This window comes from Tursiops truncatus, chromosome 17 (genome assembly GCF_011762595.2).
Source record: "Tursiops truncatus isolate mTurTru1 chromosome 17, mTurTru1.mat.Y, whole genome shotgun sequence".
Taxonomy (NCBI): Eukaryota; Metazoa; Chordata; class Mammalia; order Artiodactyla; family Delphinidae; genus Tursiops; species Tursiops truncatus.
The window spans coordinates 55,836,221-55,860,545 of NC_047050.1; the positions used below are offsets into that span (position 1 = coordinate 55,836,221).

General features: G+C 37.6%; 1 protein-coding gene across 6 annotated transcripts in view; it reads right to left on the reverse strand.

The window, feature by feature from the left end:
- The window catches only part of TRPS1 (transcriptional repressor GATA binding 1), a 254,207-nt gene that overhangs the window by 183,338 nt on the left and 46,544 nt on the right, over positions 1–24,325 (reverse strand). For all 6 annotated transcript variants that reach the window (XM_033842967.2, XM_019932107.3, XM_019932104.3 and 3 more), the window contains 2 exons: positions 22,203–23,131; positions 7,537–8,663 (listed from right to left, as the gene is read on the reverse strand). In XM_033842967.2, the coding sequence (XP_033698858.1) occupies positions 7,537–8,663; positions 22,203–23,131 (2,056 nt within the window). The remainder of the gene's footprint in view (positions 1–7,536; positions 8,664–22,202; positions 23,132–24,325) is intronic.

A 24,325-nucleotide genomic window follows, 5' to 3' on the forward strand; every position in this document is an offset into this window, starting at 1 on the left:
ACTAGCAGAGCACACAGTTCATGTTCCTTCCCAGAGCTCTCTTAAGGTAGAAATTGTGCAGTAGCTACATTAATTTAATCAGCTACTGCATCCACTGTTATTTCCTTTAGCCTGAGATATATATTTTATGTCTAAAATATTCAAACACTGTTTAAAAAATTTTAACGCATTCATAAATCCCTAAACAGACAGATGCTTGTCATCACATACACTACCAAAAAATGTGTACATTTTTCCACATTCTAGTCAATTAGGTAGATAATGACTATATCACTGATTTTCAAGTAGTTTTTTAATAATAAGGGAAGTTGACTATTTATTCAAATATTTATTGGATATGTGTATTGATGACAATTGATGCCTCATTTTTAAAATTTTATCGTGTAATATTAATCGCACACGTACACGTACATATATATACATTCATATCTAGGTTTAGCAAAAAATGAAAATGAACATAATCATAGGATCATAAAATATGATTGATATATTTATATATATTCTTTATCTTTATATGGAGAGATACAGAGTGACAAAGAGTCTATGTACACACACACATATATATATACAGAGAAAGAAAGAATGATATATTTATAGAGGGAAAATAATGTTTATGGTACAGTTCAATATATGTATATGAATGTAACAAATATACATGGTATATACATATATAAATATGTATGAATATATGTATACAGTTTTGTTTTGCTAGTTTTTATGAACTTCTTTTATGAACTTCTATGAAATGGTATGAAGCTACAAATAGTTGTCTTTGATTTGTTTTTATTCGGTCAAAATTATAAGACATCCATGTTGTATTCAACTGTCATTTATTCAAATTCACTATTGTATAATATTCCACTGTATGACAAATCTATAAGTTACTTAACTAACCTCTTATGTATAGTTGAGGTTTTTTTCTTATTTGTTTTGCTTTTTAATTTTTGTTTCGGTTGTTTTGCTCTTTAAAAACATACTACTTTGAACATTTTTGCACACGTTTCCTAGTGTTCCCATACAAGAAGTTTTCTTCTGAGGAGTGAAATTACATGGTCTTTGGGAATACGAGCATCTGACATTGCCAGAATTTGCTAAATTCACTTTATAAAATCATACGTACTGGCAATTTTTATCCATTTTTTAATCCATTATATATTTTTTGTCTTAACACCTATATTTCCTGGAATAAATAAAATGACCTCATTGTTTTCTTTGGTTAATATTTGCCTTGTGTGATTTCATCTATCCTTATCTTCCTGCTATGGACGTCTGATTTAATTACACTGAGTATAAGGGTGTGTTCTATATGATACTGGTGTTTTTTTTTTTTTTTTTTTTTTGGTACGCCGGCCTCTCCCATTGCAGAGTACAGGCTCCGGACGCTCTGGCTCAGTGGCCATGGCTCACGGGCCCAGCCGCTGCGCGGCATGTGGGATCTTCCCGGACCGGGGCACGAACCCGTATCCCCTGCATCGGCAGGCGGACTCTCAACCACTGCACCACCAGGGAAGCCCAATACTGTTTTTCTGAAATCTTATTTCTTATTGGCTTAGTATGTATCAAATTTTATAAGCATTTTATATCTGCTTGAAAAGCATGTGCATTCTCTAATTGTTGGGTGTAGAATTTATGTATTTTAATTAAATCAATTTAAAAAAAAAAACGAACAGTGAGTTCCCTGGTGACCTAGAGGTTAGGATTCTGGGCTTTCACTGCCGTGGACCAGGTTCAATCCCTGGTCAGGGAACTGAGATCCTGCAAGCCACACGGCACTGCCAAGATAAATAAATAACTAAATAAATAAGTGTCTTAATTTGTTGCTCAAATATTTTATATTTTGAAAAAATTTTTTCTGTTCAACCTTTAATAAGGGAGGTTTCCTAAAATGTACTACTGTGATTGTGGTTTGTCATATTTTCCCTGTAGTTTTTGATCAATTTGTGCTTTACATATATATTTATTTATATTTATATTTTACGTATTTGTAATTATTATATATCCCTGATGAACTGAACCTCTTATCATTAGTAATGACTTTTCCTGCGTATGCTTTTTGTCTTAGTCTAAATTGTATGAGATTAATAAAGCTACCTCAATTGTTCTTTCATTTATATTTACGCCTATAATTTAGTCTATTTTGCTCTTTCAAACTCTCCATAGCCTTATGCTTTGAGTGTGTAACCTATAAACAGCTTATAGTTAAATTTTTTTTAATATGTCTGATAATATCTTTTAAGTGGAAAGTTTAACCCCCACAGATTCATTAAGATTTTTGATATCTGGACTTTTTTTTTTACCATCTTCCTTTAAAAATTCTATTTGTCTACTTTTTCCCATGTATCCTCTAAAAAAGGATACATTAAAAAAAAGATTGAATTTTATGGGTGTTCTTTATTTTGTTGTCCATTTTTCTCCTCTATAGCTTTGGAAGTTATGTACTCATTTCCTACTCTTTCACTAGTTATCCCTAAAGTTATCAAAATATGCATAACAAAGTCCTAACTCACTAACTCCAGACAATTCAAACACTTTAGAACACCTTAATTCTGATCAATCTCCCTGCAAACTCACATAATAGTGTTGCCCAATAACTCAGTCTATCCCTTTTTAACTGCATAAATTAGGCATGCTATGGCTGTTGAGACTTACTCACAGTTCCCTGGTCTTTGTTTATGTGAAAATGTCTTTGCTCTTATTTTTGGAAGGTAGTTTTGACAGGCAGGCAATCCTAGGTTGACTTTTTTTTTTCTTCAAAACTGAATAGTATTCCTCCGTCTTCTGGTTTCCATTGTGGCTGATAAAAAGTCTACTGTTAACCTAATAGTCTTTTTTGAATAGTTGAGCTGTTGTTTCTCTTTAGCTGCTCTAAGGAACCTCTCTGCCTTAGCATTTCAATTTTTACTACAAGATGTCTATGACTGAATTTATTTGTGTACAGATGGCCCCCAACTAATGATGGTTCGACTCACAATCTTTCAACCTTAGGATGGTGCAAAAACCATATGCAGTCAGTAGAAACCGTACTTTGAATTTTGAATTTGGATCTTTTACTGGGCTAATAATATGCAGGATACGTGGTACGATACTCTCTCATGATGCTGGGTTGAAGAAGGGAACCCCAGCTCCCAGTCAGCCACATGATCAGGAGGGGAAAAAACCAATACATTTACAACCATTCTGTACCCAGACAACCATTCTGGTTTTCACTTTCAGTACAGTATTCAATAAATTGCATAAGATAGTCAACACTTTATTATAAAATAGGCTTTGTGTTAAAAGATTTTTCTCAACTATAGGGTACAAGTGTTCTGAGCACATTTAAGTTAAGCTAGGCTAAGCTATGATTTCAGTAGGTTAGTTGTATTAAATGCATTTTTGATCTACGTTATTTTCAATTTATACTGGGTTTATTGGGACATAAACCCATCATAAGTCGAGGAAGATCTACATATTCTGCTCAGTATAAGCTATCCTATTTTGTACCTGTGTGTTTATGTCTTTCATCAGTTTTAAGAACTCATCTGCCATTATCTTCTCAAATATTGATTGCTTATCTTCCATTCAATATTCTTTTCTTCTGGGACTCTAATTAGATGCATGTCAGAACAGCTTCTTGTATTTTCATATCTTAATATCCACTTTTGATATTTTCCATCCCCTTCCCCTCTCTTAAGTATTCTGGCTAATATCTTCAGATTTAACTTCTGATTAACTCATTTGCTAATACATTACTTAACTTATCCATATGTTTTAAATTTCAATAATTAGATTGTCCATTCAAAAATGCTATTGTTTGTTTTTTGAATATTCCTGGTTATTTATAGTCTCATGTAGCTTGATCAATTTATAAGTGTAATTTTCATTTCTTTCAACATTTATTAATTATTATTTTCTAAATGAAAACTGCTGATCTGAAGTTCCTGGGTATCTAAAGCTATTATTTGCTTTTCCTACTGATTTCACATGTAGTGATTTACATCCACACTCATATGGTAAACTGTTGTAATGTGGAAGCTCACATAAGGTTTATCTGAAGCCATACATAACATGGAGGTGAAAACTGGAGTATTTTCCTGGAGATAAATCTGTGTTTACTTCTGACAGGAGTCAGAGGAAGGCAGTAATGTTGAACCACATTAGCCAACTTCAAGGTGCCAGCTTAGAGTGAAACTCATGGATTCAACGCCCTCTCTCTGCCAGTGACTCTGGGCTTAGTCTCAATATAACTGCAGTATCAATGTCAGCATTTTTCATCCATGAAAACTTGCATTCCCTGCTTGCTCTCCCCAGTCTGGATTTAGCTCACTTTTGGTGAAGGGGTGAAGAGAAAAGCTTCAGAACTTTCACTTAATTCATGGAAGTCTAACAAGTCACTAAGAAATTATGTTTTATCTGGTATAGTTGCTTTGTAAGGAGGTATTCCTCCCACAACTCCAGAAACACAAAGTTATAACACTGAAAATGTTGATTAGGAGAATGGTAGTCAATTAGAGAATGGGTACACTAGTTAATTAAATAATATATAATAAAAGAAATGGAGTGTGAGAAACAAACATGAGTGGAATATAACAATTCTGTCATGACGTGAACTACGGGGTATCATAAGTAAATATGAAACATAAAGAAAGGAGAACTGGCCAAGTTTCACTTACTAAGTGGATAATGTTGGCAGTTCAACTCAGGTTAAACTGGTTCTTTAGGAAAATGCCCATGGAATGAAATCCACACTGAGGTTTTTCTCTGATAGCTTTAAATCAACTCTCTTGCTTCTTAGCTGTAGTTATTTTATAGCTACATGATTTCACACATTGTACAGCTCTCCGTTTGTGCTATCTTTTTTAGTACACTATAAGTCTTGTACATAAAGTATTCAAAAGCCTAGAATATAATCCCCAGTAATAACAGAATTGTGGTAAAAGTTTCCCAACATGAATAATATGAATAAATATAAATTTAACTAGAAAGATAGTATTGTGATGTGGTAAATTTCTCTCCTCCTACACTACCTTCAAAATGTAGCATTTGGGGGAAGTGCTTTGATAGCAGATTAAGTTTTCAAAATTCATGTGACTATCTGTTTTCACATCCCTGGAGCCTCCACTGTTCAACTTTCAGTAGAGTTTCTTTATACTTCTTACCAAGCTGTGGCTCCTGAAACAGTAAGTCTCCAAATTTCAAATATTTCTAAAAGAACTCAAGCAGAGCAACTTAAAGGACCTAGGATCACACAAACTACATCAGGTTTTAAGAATAAGTGCGAGAGGATTATAATGACCTAGAGACAAGTGCTGCTAATTATTTTTAATCTAATAAAATACTAAGAAGGTTGACTTAAGTTCAAAATGTACTTCCATTTTGTGTGTCCTCAGAAGGGTTCCAAGACCGTACAATAGTCAAAGATTAAATTAAAACTCACCATGGAGATTTCGACTTAATCATGACTACTGTGAAGTCAAAATCTCACAGGGATCTCATTTATTTAAATGTACTCACTGAGCACCTATTACCCATCCTGGCACTACTACGCTAAATCATGCAGACACAGCAATGAACAAAATAGAACTAGTCTCTTCCCTCTGGAGTTTACTTTCATTACTGAATATTAATTAAACTCTGAGATTATTCAGTAATATTTTTATTCATATTTATTTCTTAGATTTTGTTTGTTTAACCAAAACATATGGAATCTCTATTTTTCCAGCCAAGTTTTCAACCAATAGCCTCAACTTCCCAAAAAAAGCCACTCATCCAAGGGATCTGGTATCTACATGCATCAGTGTGTGTGTGTGTGTGTGTGTGTGTGTGTGTAGGCGTGTGTGTGCGTGTGTGTGTGTGTGTGTGTGTTGGCTAATTTCTTCATGATTAAAAAAAGCCTCCTCCTTCAAAAAAAGAATGGGTTATCTAATTTCTACATCGCTTAAGAAATGTACACGCACAGTATACATACTAACAAGGCTCGGAAGGAAGCTAATGTCTGCTTGCCCCAGAAATAAATAAGCATGCAGCTAACATCAAAAGAGCCAGAAACACTCACTGCAAGTGTGAACACATATTTGATCGCAGGACTGTGTCTTTCCCAGGGCTGACCTTATAAATTAAACAGTGTAAATCTCAAGGAAGTGTTTTCTGAACGTTTAGATCCACTGTGAACATTAGGATGCCCTTCAAATTAACGTGTAACATTGTTAGCCTATTGCTGGACATAAACTGCTTCGTTACTGGTGATTGAGAAAACAGACACACACTGGTACCAACACACAACTTTTTAAAATAATGGGAGGAACTATTTAAAATCTTGGGATGTGAAAATTTAAATAACCAGATTTTTAAACTAGGATATTGAGTCTGCAAATGGAAAAGCCCTTAAAAATAGTAAATAAAGCTCTTGCCTTTGATGCTTAGAGGCATGATAACAAGAGTACCCAATACCCTGGAAGTAATAACTGAATGCACTATGCTACCAGGATTCTGCTAAATCATAAGTTCCATAAGGGCACTATGTTTATGTTCTTTTCTCCTATTTTATAATCAATGCCTGGCACTATGTGTATTTTTGGAGCTAATTAGTTAAGAAATGAATACATAAATGAAATAAAGATATGTATTCTAGGGCTTCCCTGGTGGCGTAGTTGTTGAGAGTCCGCCTGCCTTTGCAGGGGACACGGGTTCGTGCCCCGGTCTGGGAAGATCCCACATGCCGTGGAGCAGCTGGGCCCTTGAGCCATGGCTGCTGAGCCTGCGTGTCTGGAGCCTGTGCTCCGCAACGGGAGAGGCCACAACAGTGAGAGGCCCGCCTACCGCAAAAAAAAAAAAAAAAGATATGTATTCTAAACTCATCTCTAGAAAGTATGAAAGATTAATTGGGAAAGTTAATGTTTATAACAAGAATAAGATGAAAGTAGAAGGAAAACAGTAACACACCTTACATCTATTTACGAATCAATCTGAAACAACGTAAGCAGGTTTACTCACTCAGAGTGTACAGAAACCCAAAGTCACACATATTACAGAGTTCTCTGCTTCACATTACTGTCTGTACACAAAACAAGGATGTTGCTTAATTTTTTAAAACTAGAAGAATGTCCAATTTCATTTTAAAAGAAAAACGAGCAACATGTTCTCAAGCGGATTGTTTCCCAGGTGGAATAGAGAATAGTACATATTATAGCGGCATCTTTCATTTGGAAGCCGCTCCACCAAAAATCATGGGATATGGGGTCATACTTAGCAAGGACAGATAAATGAATTGCGGTAAAACCAGCAACATTACCAGCATCACTGAGAATTTTAAAATATATTCAGTAGCTGGTATAAAACAGGTATGAATCATAAGAGTAAACAGTTTGAAACAAGTGACCAAATTAAAATCTGTGGTTATCACATCTACCAATATAGAATCTGCAGTCTATGATCTTACAGAACATGATCTTGTTCTATAACTGCCCAAGGTCGCCACAATCATTCCCCAGAATTCTTGGGTCAGCCCTCTGGATACTTTCTATCATTTTCTCACTATTTTCCCCCCGTACGGCTTACCTGTAGTGTCGGGAAATCTCTTCTTCCACCTGGGTAATGAAATCACACTTGGTACATGAGTGTTCTTTGCTTTCCTTGACAGCCGGCGGCCCATCCGATCCTTGCAGGTGATTGCCTTCTTGTTTGACGTCCGATGCTTGGGACTCATGCACGCTCTCGTAATGAAAGAGGAGCACGTCCACGTCGGGGGTGGAGAAGGAACATTGGTGGCACTGGTGTTTGACTCTTGAGCTTCCGGCCGCCCCCGGAGACAAGTGCAAAAGCAAGAGCGCACAGTGGGAGCAATTACTTTTCCTACAAGCAAATGGATAAGTAATTTCTCCAAGGTGCTTTTCTGGGCTGCAAAGGCCTCTGGGACAGAAGGGACAGTGTTTAATGGTACACTTATGAATGTTATGGAGCTGTTGATAATGACGGAGAAGTGGCCCCACGACAATAACGTCGGGGCCATGGCTTTTGGAATATCTGAAGTCGCAGAACTGACAATTGTAGCTCGTGACCATATTATCCTCTGCTCCCTTGCTGGAGAAGTCCTTCTTCTTCGCCCCACTAGAGCCCTTGTCTGCCTTGGTCATTGGCTCCCCTTCTGCACTTTTGGCTAGATCATTCTGATTAATGACAGAGCCCCTGGACAGCTTGTCATTCAATTCTGGGTTAAGGCCACCTGACTGTGCTCCTCCATGCTGCTTGCCATAATGTTCTAGTAGCTTAAGTGAGCTTGATGACTCGCAGCTGAAACTACAAAATTTACACCAGTAGTAACTGGTGGCCTCTGTACCATTTTGTCTTGAATCAAGGGGTTTGATGGGCACCGAGTAACCAACAGGCGTGTCATCTCCTGCCTTGACTGTCATCTTGTCCTGCCACTTTCCCAAGTCTCCGGAATCACTGGACCGAAGTGCAGGGATGGATTTGTTAGAGTTCTTCTCCGAAGGTTTTGCACCCTCAGAGGAGGGGAGAGAAGCTTTTATTTTGTTCGGGTGAGTCTGAAGAAAATGTTGTTCTAGTTCTGTTGATGAGTTGCCCATATAAGTGAAATTGCAGAATTTACAGCGGAAGTACTTGGTGTTTCCTTGGCAGTCTGGTGTTTTCCGTCCAATGCCAATGAATGTTCCACCTGAAGTAACCTGGCATGGAAGAAATGGATGTTACTTTAAAGGTATCATTAATTCAGTGCTTTTTGTGGGAGGGAGGAGGTGACACTGCCAAGTATCCCACATCCAAAAATACAATAGTACTTCTGCTTATTATGAAATCACTTGAATAATCAGAGCCAAAGAAATTCACTCTTCATTACGCAATAGCAACTCTATGAGAGGCTCATTATGCAAAAATTTTTGGCCAAAGTACCTGATGAAGGTAAGTTATAAAAGTACTATAACTAATGCAAAGGATTTAATAATATATACTTTAAAAAAAAAAAAAACTACGAAGAAGACTTCCAATTAAAGAGGTTTTACTACTGTCTCCTTCAAATCCCGTGCCCGCGGAAGCAGCCAAATCACGTGGGATTTCTTCTCACAAAGCTAAGGGTTGCCATCAAAACCAGGGGCAGCTGCTCAGAGATTACTCAACGCAGGCGTCCTCCAAGGAAATCCTCTGTTCAGTTCCTACAGCAGTAAGGCTGCAAAGATGAAGTCTATCTTTTGGGTAAAATAAAGGTGCTAAATGACCACACAAAATGGCTTATGGTTAAAGCCCGAGAACGCACAATTAGACTGAAAGTAAAATGAAATCATCGGTGGGCTTGAGATCTTGGTGAAGGAGGGTCGATGTGAGGAGTTTAAAATGTTTCCTCATCTAGGACAAATGAAATAAGGAAAACCTTCTAGGGCTTTATTTGATTAAGGCTCTGTCTCATAGAAAAGACTCAGCCCCTCCCATGAGCGGGTCATGGGGACAGTCAAGGGCCAAAATAAAATAATTTCACCATGAAAATCACCAGAGCTCTGTCTTCTATCCAAAATTATAAAATTGTGTATAGTGTTAGGGCAATGAAGGCCTTCAAGGGGCATTTTATCTAAACCTCTTCTCTGGGTGAAGAACCACATCAGGCAGCATGACTAAGTGCTAGCATCCAGCAGCCAAAATTCACTGTTTAGAAGAGTTTTTGACAGAAATGCTCCAAAGGGGGAGAAATTTCCTCTTTCAACAATCAGGGAATTTTTGAATTTTTCCAGCAACCAGATGCAACAGATTAAGCACGTGGCATAATCGTGTTCTTCTTCCACAGCTGCTCAAAAATGACATGTGTGATCACCGCTCACATCCAAATCACTCCATGAGAAAAGTCTCGAGCATCTCAAAATCATTTAAAAGATTCTCCTTAATATGCAAATAATATTCCTTTAGCGCACTGAGAGACACAGTTGTTCTCTACTATACAGGACTAAGATTGAAGTCCATTCTGTCACTTAAAGAGAGGTGTGACCTGGATCAAATTACTTAACCTCTCTGGCCAACAGCTTCCTCACTGGGGGCCACCTTTAAACTTACTTCCAATATTACAGTTGGAGGAAATGTGCATGAACACATCAACAGCTCATTTACTATACATTAAGATTAATAAATTATGAAGTTCTCCCACAGCCGTTAATCGAAGGATGACAATGTTCCACTTTAAACAGTGTCTATACTCACCACGGCAAACACCCAGATTTCAGTCTGTTGACAGCAGAGCATTATCTAAAGCAGAAGGGCAAGAATGGGGGCACCCTCCTAGGCAGGAACCTGACAATTAATCATTGGTGTAAAGGATGTCAAAGTCAGACTACACAAGGTAAGTCTAACACCATTCTAACCTAACACTTTAGTGACCAAAGCAAATAAAATCTGCACTGAAATGTAATGCATAATATTGCAAAATTCATCCATTTCCCAATTCGCTAGAGGTGAGAAGAACCTTGTTTTCAAAAACAAAATGAACCTTTCAATGGGATGCCACCTACTCAGGTACTTGGTTCAGGAACTTCAACTTGAATCAAAAGGAGCAAATTCAGAACTATCGCAACCTTCTCTAATGTGAGCAAAGAAAGCTAGTGTACAAACTCCAGAAATGGAAATTTGCTTCTCTGAGCTACCACATTGCTTCAGAGCTGCTGAGTTTCCTTAATAGAAAATGTTTTTAACTTCTGCTTGTAGAACGGGGATTCCTGAGAAACCATGACACATCATCACTGTTTCTTTGATTTTGCAATCTTCAGGCCTCACGTTCCATGTCCACACTGAGAGGGCCGAGCAAAGAGCACATACAGTCTTAAAAAAGCCCTAAACTTATGATTTTGAAGGGAATTTAAAGCATCACAACATCCCTTCCAGTATTTGACATCAACTTTAAGAGTCAGAAAATCCATGCTAAGAAAGACTAGTATCAGGTGAAGAGAACATTTCATACCAAAAACTGCCAATAAATCATTTTGGTCTGGGATTAACTAAGCTACTATGAAAACTGAATTAAATCTTTAAAGTTGGCAGTGTCTATGTGTCTAAAGGTTGTGTGTTTAGCCAACTCCATTGTTTAGGATGCTTTTAATGGTTATATACTTTATGCTAAAAAGTGCCTTCAGACTCCCCCCTGCCCTTTCAAAAACCAACCAAGCAACCAAATAACACAAGGATCTAACTTAACGGCAAGAACAAAAATACTGACACTTGTACAGATTATCTATTTGCCTTCCTGGTAAACAGCAGTTAATCATATTAGTATTACATATTATTAAAAGCTAATATAGTATTAGAATTACACATCTTACATATTATAAAAGCCAACTTTGGAAAACATAATTACTCAGCGTTCTATTCCTTTTCTCTTTCCAAAATAGGGTTTTAAGGTTACATTTGTGGCCATTTCTATGCTATGTCTATGAGAGATGTACCTTAAGTCATGGTGAAATATGACTGTTGTACAATATATCATTTAACTGAATTCTGAAATAAATATAATTTATTATTTTAGGACACCATACCTAAGACTAAACCATACCCATTTCATGTTCATGACCCACGAATGCTGACTTAAAACAATTCTTTTCTAGGTTAAACCCAAATACACAGCAAGAACAGTTAATGCAAAATCAATGTTTTGCAGCAACAGTTTATTTAATCTTATTGCCAGGAAACAGCACCCACACATTCAGAGAATTATTTCTAACTTTCCAAACGGTTGAACCCAGCAAGGAATAGAAAAATTTATTCCCTAGCTATGGCTATACTAAAAAGAGATCACAAGCAGAACAAAGAATATAAACTTCAGTCTTTCTTCTTTTGCTAACCAGAACTTTAACGAAAACCCATAATCCAGTAGTGCCTTTGATACAGATATCCACATTTAAAAATTCCCATTTAACTGCAAATTCCGTTTGGACTAAAAATTACACCTATTCATTCATCTACTTAGTAGCTACTGGTTATTTAGCTTGTGCCAATCTCTGTGACAGACATCAGGATACAACAGCGAAAACCTAGACCACAACTCTGCTTTTAAATTACTTATACTTTAAGATCAAAATTTGTAGGTGGGCTTCCCTGGTGGCGCAGTGGTTGGGAGTCTGCCTGCTGATGCAGGGGACACAGGTTCGTGCCCTTGTCTGGGAGGATCCCACATGCCGTGGAGCAGCTAGGCCTGTAAGCCATGGCTGCTGAGCCTGCGCGTCCGGAGCCTGTACTCTGCAAGGGGAGAGGCCCGCGTACCACAAAAAAAAAAAAAAAATTTGTAGGTAAAATCCTTTATTTATTTGTATGTATCTTTACTTGCATTTGTTTGCTCCCAAGGGAAGTTCTCAAGTTAAATCCTATAGAAAGACACACTATTTAACCTTCTGGCACCTCAGTTTCATCATCTTTGTGGCTATAAATAATATTGTACACTTTGCCATTTTATAGGATTATCGTGAGGATAACGTGAGAGAATGCATCCAAAAAGTGATTTGCAAAAGTCTACATGACTGCTGTCCAACAGAACTCTTGAATTGACGGAAATGTTCTGTAGTCTACCCTGTCCAATACAGCAGCCACTAGCTAAGTGCTACTGAACACTTGAAACAGAGCTAGTGCAACTGAAGAAGTGATTTTTTTTAATTTAATTTGTCATTTTTATGAATTTTTCATAAATTTAGTTTTAATGAATTGGAATTTAAATAGCCCCACGTAGCTGGTGAATACCATATCAGAGCACACTCTACAGTATTATTCACACGAATGGGACTATTATTTAATAAAATGAACTATCTCTGAATTTCTCCCACCAATGAAATGAAAAGACTAAACAGAAGGGGAAGTGGTAAAGTCAAATTCAAATACTTGTCACCCCTAGTATTCTTAGCTGTAAACGTAAAAGTTCAATTCTGTTGTTACTAAGCTAATGCTTCCATTTACATTCCTTCTTGGACTGAAGGAATGGTATTACATTCATCTTTGGAAGTAAGCAGGAGCTCAATACACTTTGGTTGAATGAATGAACTAGTTATTGGAGATGTGAAATCTCCCACTTACTTGGGCTATGGGAGCTATACTAATTCACGGCCCTATTATCATTGACTCAACCTGACATATGGGTTTCTTCAAAAAACAAGACAAATTGCATCTTTCAACCCAAAAACAAACGACTATGGGGTCATTCGCTTGTGAATTAGAGCTATACAGGAACACCCAAGATACCTGTTAAGGCATGAAAAAGAACAAATTTTAAGTTGTTTTTCACTGATTGAGCACTGTGATGTCTTTTTATTCTATTTTAACCTCAGTTCTAAAAACTCTTCCTTCCATGTAGTTTGTTCCATGCGTTTCATTTATAATTTATCTACATATGGCTTTTCACAAAAATGTTTCACTATAGAAGTTAAAAATATAAAAGGTTGGCTTTTTTTCAAGGTCTTTAACCTCAATTTAGCTCTTTCCTCCTAATAATATGGAACAAAACCTAGTAAGAATAGGATCTAAAAGAATATGTCACAGGGAAAGATCTTCTAAAGCCTCAGAACTCTTAAAATGACACTTTAGCAAATGTACTTATTTTCAATGGAACAAAAAGAGTTGTTTGAACTAAACACAAACTCTTCCTCAGATGTGGTTCATACTCAAGGACTGTAATTGATAGCAACAGAGACAATTAGGAGGGTACTAATTTAAAAGGACTTGAGGTTACAGGCTGATCGTCAAAAAAAGTCAAACCACGACTGTAAAAAACTAAGTTGTTAAAAATCACTGTTCAAATACTGAAGTCACAAATAACGTGAAGAAATCTGTCAGGGCCAATCTTGGCTGAAAATAACTAAATTCAGAATCTATGTGCTAATCTACATAGGGAATGTTTCCGCGTTGCACAGTTCTTTAAAACACACGGCAGAATATAGGGTGTGCCTCAACGATGTATCTTTGATGGAAATTAAGTATTTAAAAATTTCAATAACAAATCTAATTAAACGGCAGTCAGCTCAGTCACATGCTATCATAGCCTATTCTTTGTGTCGCTGGTGTAAAACCCATATACATCTTTGTCATTGGATTTGTAAGAGCCAGCTAACTTTTTGGGGGGTGAGGGCAAAACCTAAATTGGTAGAGGTGCAAATATAAGGATAAAATACTGCTTATCCTTAATTATCTACATTTTTATAATAAATGTTTTGTATTACAATAATAAACAGTCTATCCCAAACTGGTTTTCTTATTTTACTCAGCATAATATCAATCTAATTTTCTATGGTTATTTGGTATTTGGACAGATAGAAAACGGGTAAACCTTAAAGTCAGTCTCACTAATTTAGAAGGTAATCTTTTAGGGGAAAATATGCAAAAGAAAACTGAAAATGCAGTGCAAGTGGATGATAAGACTGAGTACGTTATCCACAGCATTCCTCTCCTCCAGCTGATCTGCCATTGCCGCTGGCTCATAATGGAGATAAATAATAATTGCATGTTTGTTCTAAAGAGGGTCTTAACGAGAAAACAGAGTTGAATCACTGTGGAACATCCTTCCTCCAGGGAAGGGTGATTTGTGGCATGCTTACTATGTGCCAAGCACTGGGAGACACAAGGAAATGACAAAGTCCCAAACCCCCAACGTGTCTGCATTTTAGTGCATAAAGTTCCCAGGTAAATAGATGACAACAGTGGAATATGTGCTTCTGCTGAAAGCTGTATCAAGTTCCATGACCACACAGAGGAAAAGCCCCTAACCTACACTGACTGGTCCACAAAGACTTCCGGAAGGAGGTGACAACTGAGCTGTGGACAGATGGGTTGGCATTGGGGATGAGCCTCAAAGGCAGTGATCTCAGAAAGGTTTTTCTGGTGCAGGAAACAAAATGAGTAAAGCATAAATGAGGATGAAACAGTGCAAGTTGCTTTCAGGAAATGTGGAGGAAGTTCGGGGGTGAGAGAGAATTTGGAAAAGTGATGTCTTAATGGACAGTCTACACTGACTTACACAAGTATAATTAAAACGATCTACTTTTTTTATAGAAAGTAGACCTATACTTCCTACAGAACACAGGAAGACAGATCTCTAAGTGAAATTTTTAAAATTAAAGAAAGGAAGGAAGGGAGGGAAGGAGGATGGGTAAGAGAAGAGATGGAGGAAAGGAAGGATAAAGAGGAAGCAGGGAGGAAAAAGAACAGAAAGAAACAGAAACCAAAGGAAGGCAAGAAGGGGGAGGAAGGAAGGGAGAGCAGATGAGAAGAGAAAGAACAGAAGGGAACAGAAAGAGAAAGTAAATAAGTAAATAAGCCACTAAGAATTTACTAAGTAAACATTAAGGGTGGTGCCAGTGGCGGGGCGGGGGCGGGGTGGGACCTCTCTGGTGGCGAAGTGGTTAAGAATCCACCTGCCAATGCAGGGGACATGGGTTCGAGCCCTGGTCCGGGAAGATCCCACATGCCGTGGAGCAACTAAACCCGTGCACCACAACTACTGAGCCTGTGCTCTAGAGCCCACGAGCCACAACAACTGAACCCACGTGCCACAACTACTGAAGCCCACGCGCCTAGAGCCCATGCTCCACAACAAGAGAAGCCACCGCAATGAGAAGTCTGCGCGCCGCAACGAGCTCGCCGCAACGAGCTCGCCGCAACTAGAGAAAGCCCACACGCAGTAAGAAAGACCCAGCGCAGCCAAAAATAAATAATAAAATAAAATAAAATAAAATAAACAAAAAAGGGTGGTGCCGGGGAAAGAATAAAGAAGGAAAGACAGGACAAATCACTCCATTGTTTGGAGAGAGATACAAATCAGAAAGACATCCAGGAGAACTGACATTTCCGGCCTGACTGACTTGAAAATGGGAGTCTAGAAAAAAGGAGAGGAACACGAAGTTGTTTTAGGGAAGGAACTAACAACTTTACTTCTACACACGTCGACTTTGAGGTGCCAGTTGGAAAATCGAGGTGGAGCTACCTGCCCATCAGCTGGCAAAACAGGTCTCAGAACAAACAACTGTTTATTATTAAGATTCCCAATATGTTACTGGACTCATGAAAGAATGCAGGTGTTCTTTATCTTACATCAACAGGTCATCTAAATATTAAAGGAGAATGGCTGGACAATTAGACTCTCTTTGAATTCTCAAGCCCCTCATGGTAGTCCCCAGTTTCTTCACTTTCAGCATCTGGGGACCTCACACAGCTCTGAGCATGGCTGGGGAATGAGTACACTCAAGTTAGACAGTCTAAAAGTATTCTGAGTTCCTCTGCCTCCACACCCATTCCATTACTTACTCAAAGGCAAAGAGTAAAACCTTAATCACCCAGCCTTGGAGAACATAAATGGAAGCTGGGTGCATCTCCTTAACACTGAATCTTCATAGAAAAACCAACCTAAATTGTGCCTAGTAATCAAAAGAGGGGAATACGATGCTCAGACCATCTACTGAATCATAAAATCCTAAAACGAAGTCCTTCAAACAAGGGGGCTATGAAGTAAATCAAATACATGGATGACGTGTCCCTTAATGTGGGGATAAAACATTTCATCCTTAATTGATAAAATCAAAATTTGGCCCTGATGCACTCTATCAGAACTAGTTTCTGCAGCCAAAGTACCAGTGAAAATGAATCACAGTAATTAAGAAAAGACAAATCAGCAAAATTAATTCTCTTTTCAATGATTTCAATTATAAGCTAGTAAGCTCAAATAAGGCAGCATTACACTCCAGGGTTTGGATAAGAGATCATCTCAAAGAAATCACTGAAGTCCCCAAATTCAATGCAATTCACAGAGTATGCATCAAACAGCCCTGGTGTACCAGTCTTATATCACCTCCCTTACATGCGGCTGGTCTGTCTTCCGTTGCTTTTCTAGTTGCAGTAAACTCAGTCTTACAACTGGGAAGGCCATATATTATGGTGGTTGTGAAGACAACATTCTGTAGCCTATTGACCCTGGTTTACACCCCCTTTACCCCACTTCAACTCTGTGAGCTTGGGCAGGTTACTTTCATCCCTCTATGTCTGTTTCCTCATTTTTTAAAATGGACATAATAGTAGTGTCAACTTCAAAGGTTTTTATGAAGATGAGTTAATTAATACACGTAAAGAGCTTAGATCTACATGTACACGTAAGAAACCCTTAATAAATGCTAACTCTTATTAGGACTGAATCCAAAATTGGGGGAAAAAACAGGACATATGTGTAATTTTGATTACGGAAGCTAAAAAATAAAAGAAGGATAGATAATATTTAAAGTAATACAGAAAAATAAATTTTATATTTGATTTCCAATTAAAATTAAACACGGTCTTCTCTGATATTCTAAACATGCATAACATTGACTTTAAACTTTAGAATCATATGATGAAGAATTCAAGAGGTCTATGGTCTAACGATTTTCAGACACAGACTCCAGGAAGGAAATCAGAAAATGAAAGAGAACTGCTCTTTTTTCCCACTTTCCTGTTAGCATACTACTTATGTATCCGTGTTTCCAACAGCTGTACATATGCTATAATTACAATGACCCAAGAAACAAAAAGCACTGAATAATCTGCTGACGTGATATGGTTAGCAGAACATGCCATGTGGAGATAAAATTTTTATTGAGTTGAATAATGCTAAATTCGATTGAATGCACTGATAACCATGATTCCTTCTTCTAAACATTCTGCTTAGAGAGAAATACGGATATTCAAGAAAGTGATACATGTTCTCTAAACGATGGCAAATAGACTGAATCAAAGAGGGACTGACATTTATCATACTGACCCTCTTGTAACAAAGCCAAATGGAGATTTAACCATCATGCAGGTAAAAGGATTAATGAAGATGGTCAAACTATTCCATCCGGGTGGCTACATTATAAAGCTCGGCTATCTTCATGATGAAAATAACCTGGTAAATGCCAGAACATTGCTTTGCTTTTATGGCCTTAGGGTGAGCATATGTTTTATTTTGCACACTTTATTACTTGTTAAAGAGACACGGTCCTGAAAATAAGTACGGGTTCATATGCCAAACATTCCATACTCTAGAGAGAGTCTGAAGTGATTCAAGTCTCATTCACCAGCGTTTCTAAAGAGCAATTGTCCTCAACTCAGAAGAACAAAGCAACAGAACCTGCTAAGATCTACAGCTTCCCTCCTGCTCCAGGATCAAAGGAAACGGCGAGGCAAAAAATAAATATTTGGAGGCTAAAATTCAAGAAAATTCAAAATAGACCAAAATGAGATGAATGTTCTCTGGATTTTCCTTTTTTTCCAGACCAAACTGTAACCCCCTGTTCACATGAATGTACGGGCACATGTTAGGAATCTATAAAGCTCATGGACTTAAATATATTGAAAATACAAACACAAAAGATGACTTCCTAGCTCAAAAAATCTGTTCTTCCTGCTTCTAACATGACATATTGTGGAACTCTGATAAAAATATTTATAAAACAGAAACTCAGTGCTCCTAGCTCAAACACAAGACAATCACTGAGATTCTTCTGTTAACCTTAAAATTTCATTCAGGGCCAAAATGAATTTAATAGCTGGCATCCTGTAGCTCCCTTCTTAGAGGCCTGAATAATGCAGAATAACAGGAAAGGTTTCCTAATATGAAAAGGCACCATATACATTGTGAGCATTTATAAACTTGGGCTAGCTTAAACACTTTCCCGTGGGAAGCACAACTTGACAAGACTCCGACTTTTATAACTTGATCGGAGGGCTAAGAGCTCCCCCATAAAGATGATGCAAACACCCTAATGCACCACACATTAAGCCCTAATGAAACAGCAAAGTCCGAGTTTAACAATGCAGGCCTCCGTTCAGCGATGGTTTAAATATAAGCATGATAAAGCAGATTAGAAAGAAAGAGGCTGTAATTACTTTCTGAAGAACTCAATCTCTTGTCCTATTATCAGTCTATACGTGAGCCTCAAGGGCTGAATACAGGTAGTAAAAATTGCAGGAAGGGCTTAGCCACCATGCCACAGCCATTCTTTTTAAAACTTTAAGCACAATAATTGATAAAACACGCAGGGGAAATTTAAAAATTGAGAAACTAACATCCGGGCCAAGTCAATGAGTCCTAAGCTAGCCATTATATTTTTCCTTATTTTTTCTTGGTAAAGGTCTGTATCTCTTCTGATTCCAGGGCTGGGTATGCTACCTCATGGTGTGTGAGGGATCTGAATTCAACAGACTCAGAAATGACTGTCCAGATTTTATGATGGCCCTTTAAAATGACCTCCATTATCTGGCCGGGGCTTTGTCGATTATGAAGGACAAAGAAACGTTGTTTGACACTATTTTTACAAATTTGTAATTCTTTGACTTCATGATGTGTAATAAAACTTACACAGAAGTGGATACCGTCAGTAAAAGCATGTCAAAACTTCCTATATTAACTTCAATATAGGTCAAATAATCTGAACCTGGAACTAGAAATCTTAAAATTTGTTTAAATTATTTCTTTTTCCCCAACCGTATATCTCATGTTTGCACTCAAGTCAGTTTGAATTATTTAAAACCATCCATGCCAAACCAAAATATAGATCAAAGCCACAGAGTTCTTAAGTCCTCTACTTCTGGCTTCTGTTCCTTTTTTCTTGGCCTAAAATGTCATAAATCTATCATTAACCACCAACTGTCCTGAATGTTAAAAAAAAAAAAAAAAGTTTAATTGAAAAAGATTAATGAATCGCTCATCTATTACTTCAACTAGCTTAAATTACAGATTGGTATCAATAATTCCTGGAATGGAATGATTATTTGTCTTTAATCCCCGTATTTACCAACATCTTTATCAGAATACACACAAGCCATTAACTCGCTATCAATTTCTGACAAAACTGCATTAAAGAAATTCTGAAGTCAGCATTTTACTTCCCACAGCTTTTAGTCTCCACACAGCTCACATGCAGGAAAGAACCTCTCAAACGGCATTTCAGCAACACAAACATATGCGGGTGAAAAAGGGGGATTTCATATGCGCTTTTGTTCAATGTACGCATATAGCAAAGCTGCCTGATATTTATTTCAGCATAAAAATATTAATAAGTTATTTATCTTCAGACATGTTTCTGCATCAACATCTGGTGTGTGTGTAAAGTATTCAAGATTAACATTTGGCCTAAAGTACATTTCGTGTGCTTTTCCCAAACTGAAGAAAGTTAACTCTCTTTAGGCTTCTTTTCTCTCTCCAATTGTTTCTTCGAAAGAATCAGTCACTTTTTCCATAGATCCCTGTTTTCTATTTTTAGCCATATTATTTCTCTTTGGAAAAAAAAATTGATTTTAACAAGATTATCTCCCTCCGTGCGATTTCCTACCATTTCTGTCTTCTTTACTGGGCACTGCTGCGAGGATTTAGGAGACAGCAGAGTCTAGGATCAGCTGTTTTATTTCTAGTTCTATTAGTTCAAACTCAGCTCCCACATCTGTTTTATTTCTAAAATCACTGCCCAGGAAAAGTGTCCAGCTCGTTCTACCCAAACATAAACTTTACTATAAATAACTAGGAACCTAACAAATAACTGTTTGGGGGAAATGGAAGTGTGTTTAAAAATCTGAATTCTTCCAAACTATAGGCCCTTAGTAATCTTCGTTTTAGAGCCTTCCTGACAGCCCAGATCAGCTTCCCTCAGAAGTTGTCCCCAGAGTGAACAAACTGAAACCCCGGCCGGAAATCCAGGTATTAACATCATATTCCTCGCTAATTATAAAACACCATTTCACATACTGACATTATTCACTTCTAACCCTTTTATCTAAAACACGTATTTGCTTTCCAATCATAGTTTGACAGCAGAATGTATCTGACACAAGCCAGTGAAATGATCTCTAATAAGACAGCAGTTCAAAGCATGTAGCTTTCATGCATAATAACTATGTTGGCTTAATTTGCTGCACCACAGAAATCATTCTATTTGTGGAAATTCACAAAGTAAGATGGAATTTTGAGAGCTTTACAAAGATGAAACTGGCTTTTTAAGAGTTCTTCTTTATCTCCCTTAAAGTGAAAAGATTGCCATTCTGACGTTTTTAAAGCACTTGGAAATTTCTCTTCTGATCCTTCTTACAAGTATTGCAAAATATATTCACTACTTGTTATTTATAACCCCTTCGCCTGTCTTTCTTAATTGGCACTAGGTCAAAAGAGAGGTCTAGAACAAATGTGCTGTAGCTACTGAGTTGATAAAAATGATTGATATTTTCAGGGATTGAGGAGGCCAAATAAGTGTGATGAGATTTCATTAGTTCTCAGGTACTTCTTCTAATCATTCCTAAAGAAGGTTAATATTAAACCTAATATGTTTTGAAATCACTGGCCTAATAATACAATAAAAATCTACAGACTGTAACAGAAACTAATACACTTTCTCAAGCTGATTGTCCGTTTCAACTATACTAAAATTGCTAAAATGAAATGAATACATTACTTAAGAGTCCGTTCTGCATTTCATTCTATTTGAAATGGTAGGGTTTTTTTTTTTTTATCTCACATATGCCTTAAGCTAACACAGAAGGGGTAGATCAAAAAGGTATGCCAGTTTTAATAAAAGTGGAAATCTAAATTACTACTAAATGCTTTCATAAATTATGATTTCCTTTAAACGCAGTAAGGAATGCTTTATTGGTCCACACCAAGGTCATTCTGGTGTCCCTAGTACTTACACTCACATTGACTTCTTTTTAAATCAATTTTTAAAATTTTATTTCCAAAGTTTCATTTGCAATTATGTTGCCTTTTCAGTAGTACATCTCTGCAACCATCAGTGTGACCCAACTCTGGTCCAGTTTGGCAGAGTGTAAAATTAAATCCTCATCCAAGACACAGGAAAGACCCTCCCTGAAGTAAAGGCTATAGCAAAAGATTTATAATCTAAAACTAGAACAAAGCATGAATTACTATCATGTAGAACCATAAAGATTAGTGCCATTTTTGGAAGACTCTGAAAACATCAAATTACCATGAAATATGTCCAGAAATATGAAGCCAAGCTAATTCCATGAAAAAACTTTTCCCAGCCTAATAGAAATGTTGGGATTATTTTCCATGATGAGAGGCTAAAGATAACTCTGAATACACATTTGGATGAAACAGCTACAGAGTGCGTCTGTCTCTTCTGCTCCATTGAGCAGGCTACCCCTTTGGTATTGGGAGCTTGATTTTAACAAACATGTGAAAATTCACATTTCGTTACTAACAACTTTTTCTGTACAAAGAGATCACAATACGAAGCACAAACCTGTACATCATAGGTCCCATTTAGTAAAACAGGCCTTGAGGAGTTGATATCCTGCAGCACGCCAGAAAGCACGGAACGGTTGACTTTCTGGAAGTCTTTGGAATGGCTGAACTGCACCATGTTATGAAGGGCCAAGATTTTGCTGTCCAGCTCAGCATCCTGCCTGGTGCGGTTATGCAGTCCTAAGTGATACTTTCGGAAGTGCTTAATCAGATCTGTGGGGTCGTTGCCATAGTAACCATATCCACAGATATTGCATTTAAAGTCCTGAAGCTCTGGAGACAGAGGTGCCGGGTCTGGGTTGTCATTTACCAGTAAGTCGGTTTTCGATTTATTCAGTCTCACACCCCCATCTGAAGGCACTTGTGGGTTTTTTGAGGCCACTGAAACTGGGCTTGAGCCTTGACAATTGGCTTGACCACTCTGCGCTTGCCCTGTTTCCTCCGTAGCCTTCGGTGACATCTTCTGATCTTCCTTTGTCTCCAAGGAGTCCCCTGATGGGGTGCAGGCCATATCTTGAGGGTCATCTGCCTCTGCTCTTTGAGGAGACTTCAAGGGCTCACAGACTCCCCCAGCAGCTGGAGATGAGAAAGCCAACATATTTCTCTCTGTCACCTCATCATGTGGATAGGAGGGAAGGTTTCCTCCCTTACTGGGGCTTTCATAATTGAAGCCAGCCTTCTCACTCAGGATTGCGCTTTTTAAGTCCTTCTTACTGCTGGAAGACGGATCTTGGACATGCAAGCTATGTTCCTCCTTATTATTTAGTTCTGCAGCATCACTCTGATCCGTGTTTTCTGACATCTGATCTACAGAAAATTCTTTGTTCTTTCCAGATCCCTTGCTTTCTGTACCGACAGGCTCCAGGGTCTGGCCCTCGCCTTCACTAGCAATGTTTCTCAGAGGGGGGTTCTTTTTCCGGACCATATCTGTAAAAATAACAAGGAAAAGGAAGATACGGGGTTAGTTGAAATTTGCAGGCATGTAGTCTAATCTAGAACATTTTACTTACTCTATTCAAGGCTTTTTTAAGGCACATAATAAAAAATGTTCTCTAGGAAAAAAAAATCTGCTGTTTTTTTTAAAAAATAGCAAAAACTTGAGACTGATGCCAACGATTTACATTTAGAATTATTTTTGTCACAAAGGGTGGCTCATTTGTTATTTTTAAATGGTTTTATGAATACCAAGGTATTATTATTACTAGCTCTATCATTCCTATTACTTAACCTTGGCTGCCAATTATATTTTTTGCTCAGCTTCTTTCTTAAGAGTTGATAGATAAATGCTTCTATATTTATCTGTGTTATATACTATGTGTAATATGTACACGTTATGTTTATAGAATATATACACCTGTTTATGTTTATAGAATGTATATTACATGTTTATTTGTGATACGTATATGTGTATACAAACAACTATAAAGTGAAACTCGATATTGTTACACACTGTGCGACCAAGGTATCAATATAGTTTCAACCAAAATATCCTCATAGTCAAAAGACAGAAAGAGCATGTTATAAACAAAGTGAAAACTGCCCCTTTACTTTCAGAAATGGAGGATAACAAATGTTTTATCTCCGCCGTACCTATAAATTACTTTAAGCCCCCTTTGGGGGACTTGCCTGAAAGAAGGGGGACCTGGTACACATCACAGTGGCCAGGTTGGGTTTTACTAGGACTCCATCTGGCATGATGAGAACCCACCTAAGGTCAGGGTTTCTAGGCACAGCATGGTGGAAACAGTACCAATCCCAACATCAGGAGCACACTGGAAATTGACTAAAGTAAAATATTCAATTGAACCACGTGACATTGCCACTTCGTAGCTCAACATGGCAAACTGTTAGCAGTTTCCTATGGTTCACCTTCACATGCTAGCTCAACTGTGCCTTTCAAGGTAGGGTCCACATAAGAACATTGTGGGGAGTCTAATGAATAAGAATTCTAAGGGTATAAGGAGATAAGAAACAAATTGTACAGTGTCGATAAAAGAATGCAGTAACAAAGGCTTGTGGAGAACTGACTTTCATGGCCTGTGCTCCTTAATCCTCCAGCCGAAAAACTGCCAGGGCTATGTACGTCGTCACCCCAACTGTCTCTTGGAAAAATCCACCTTA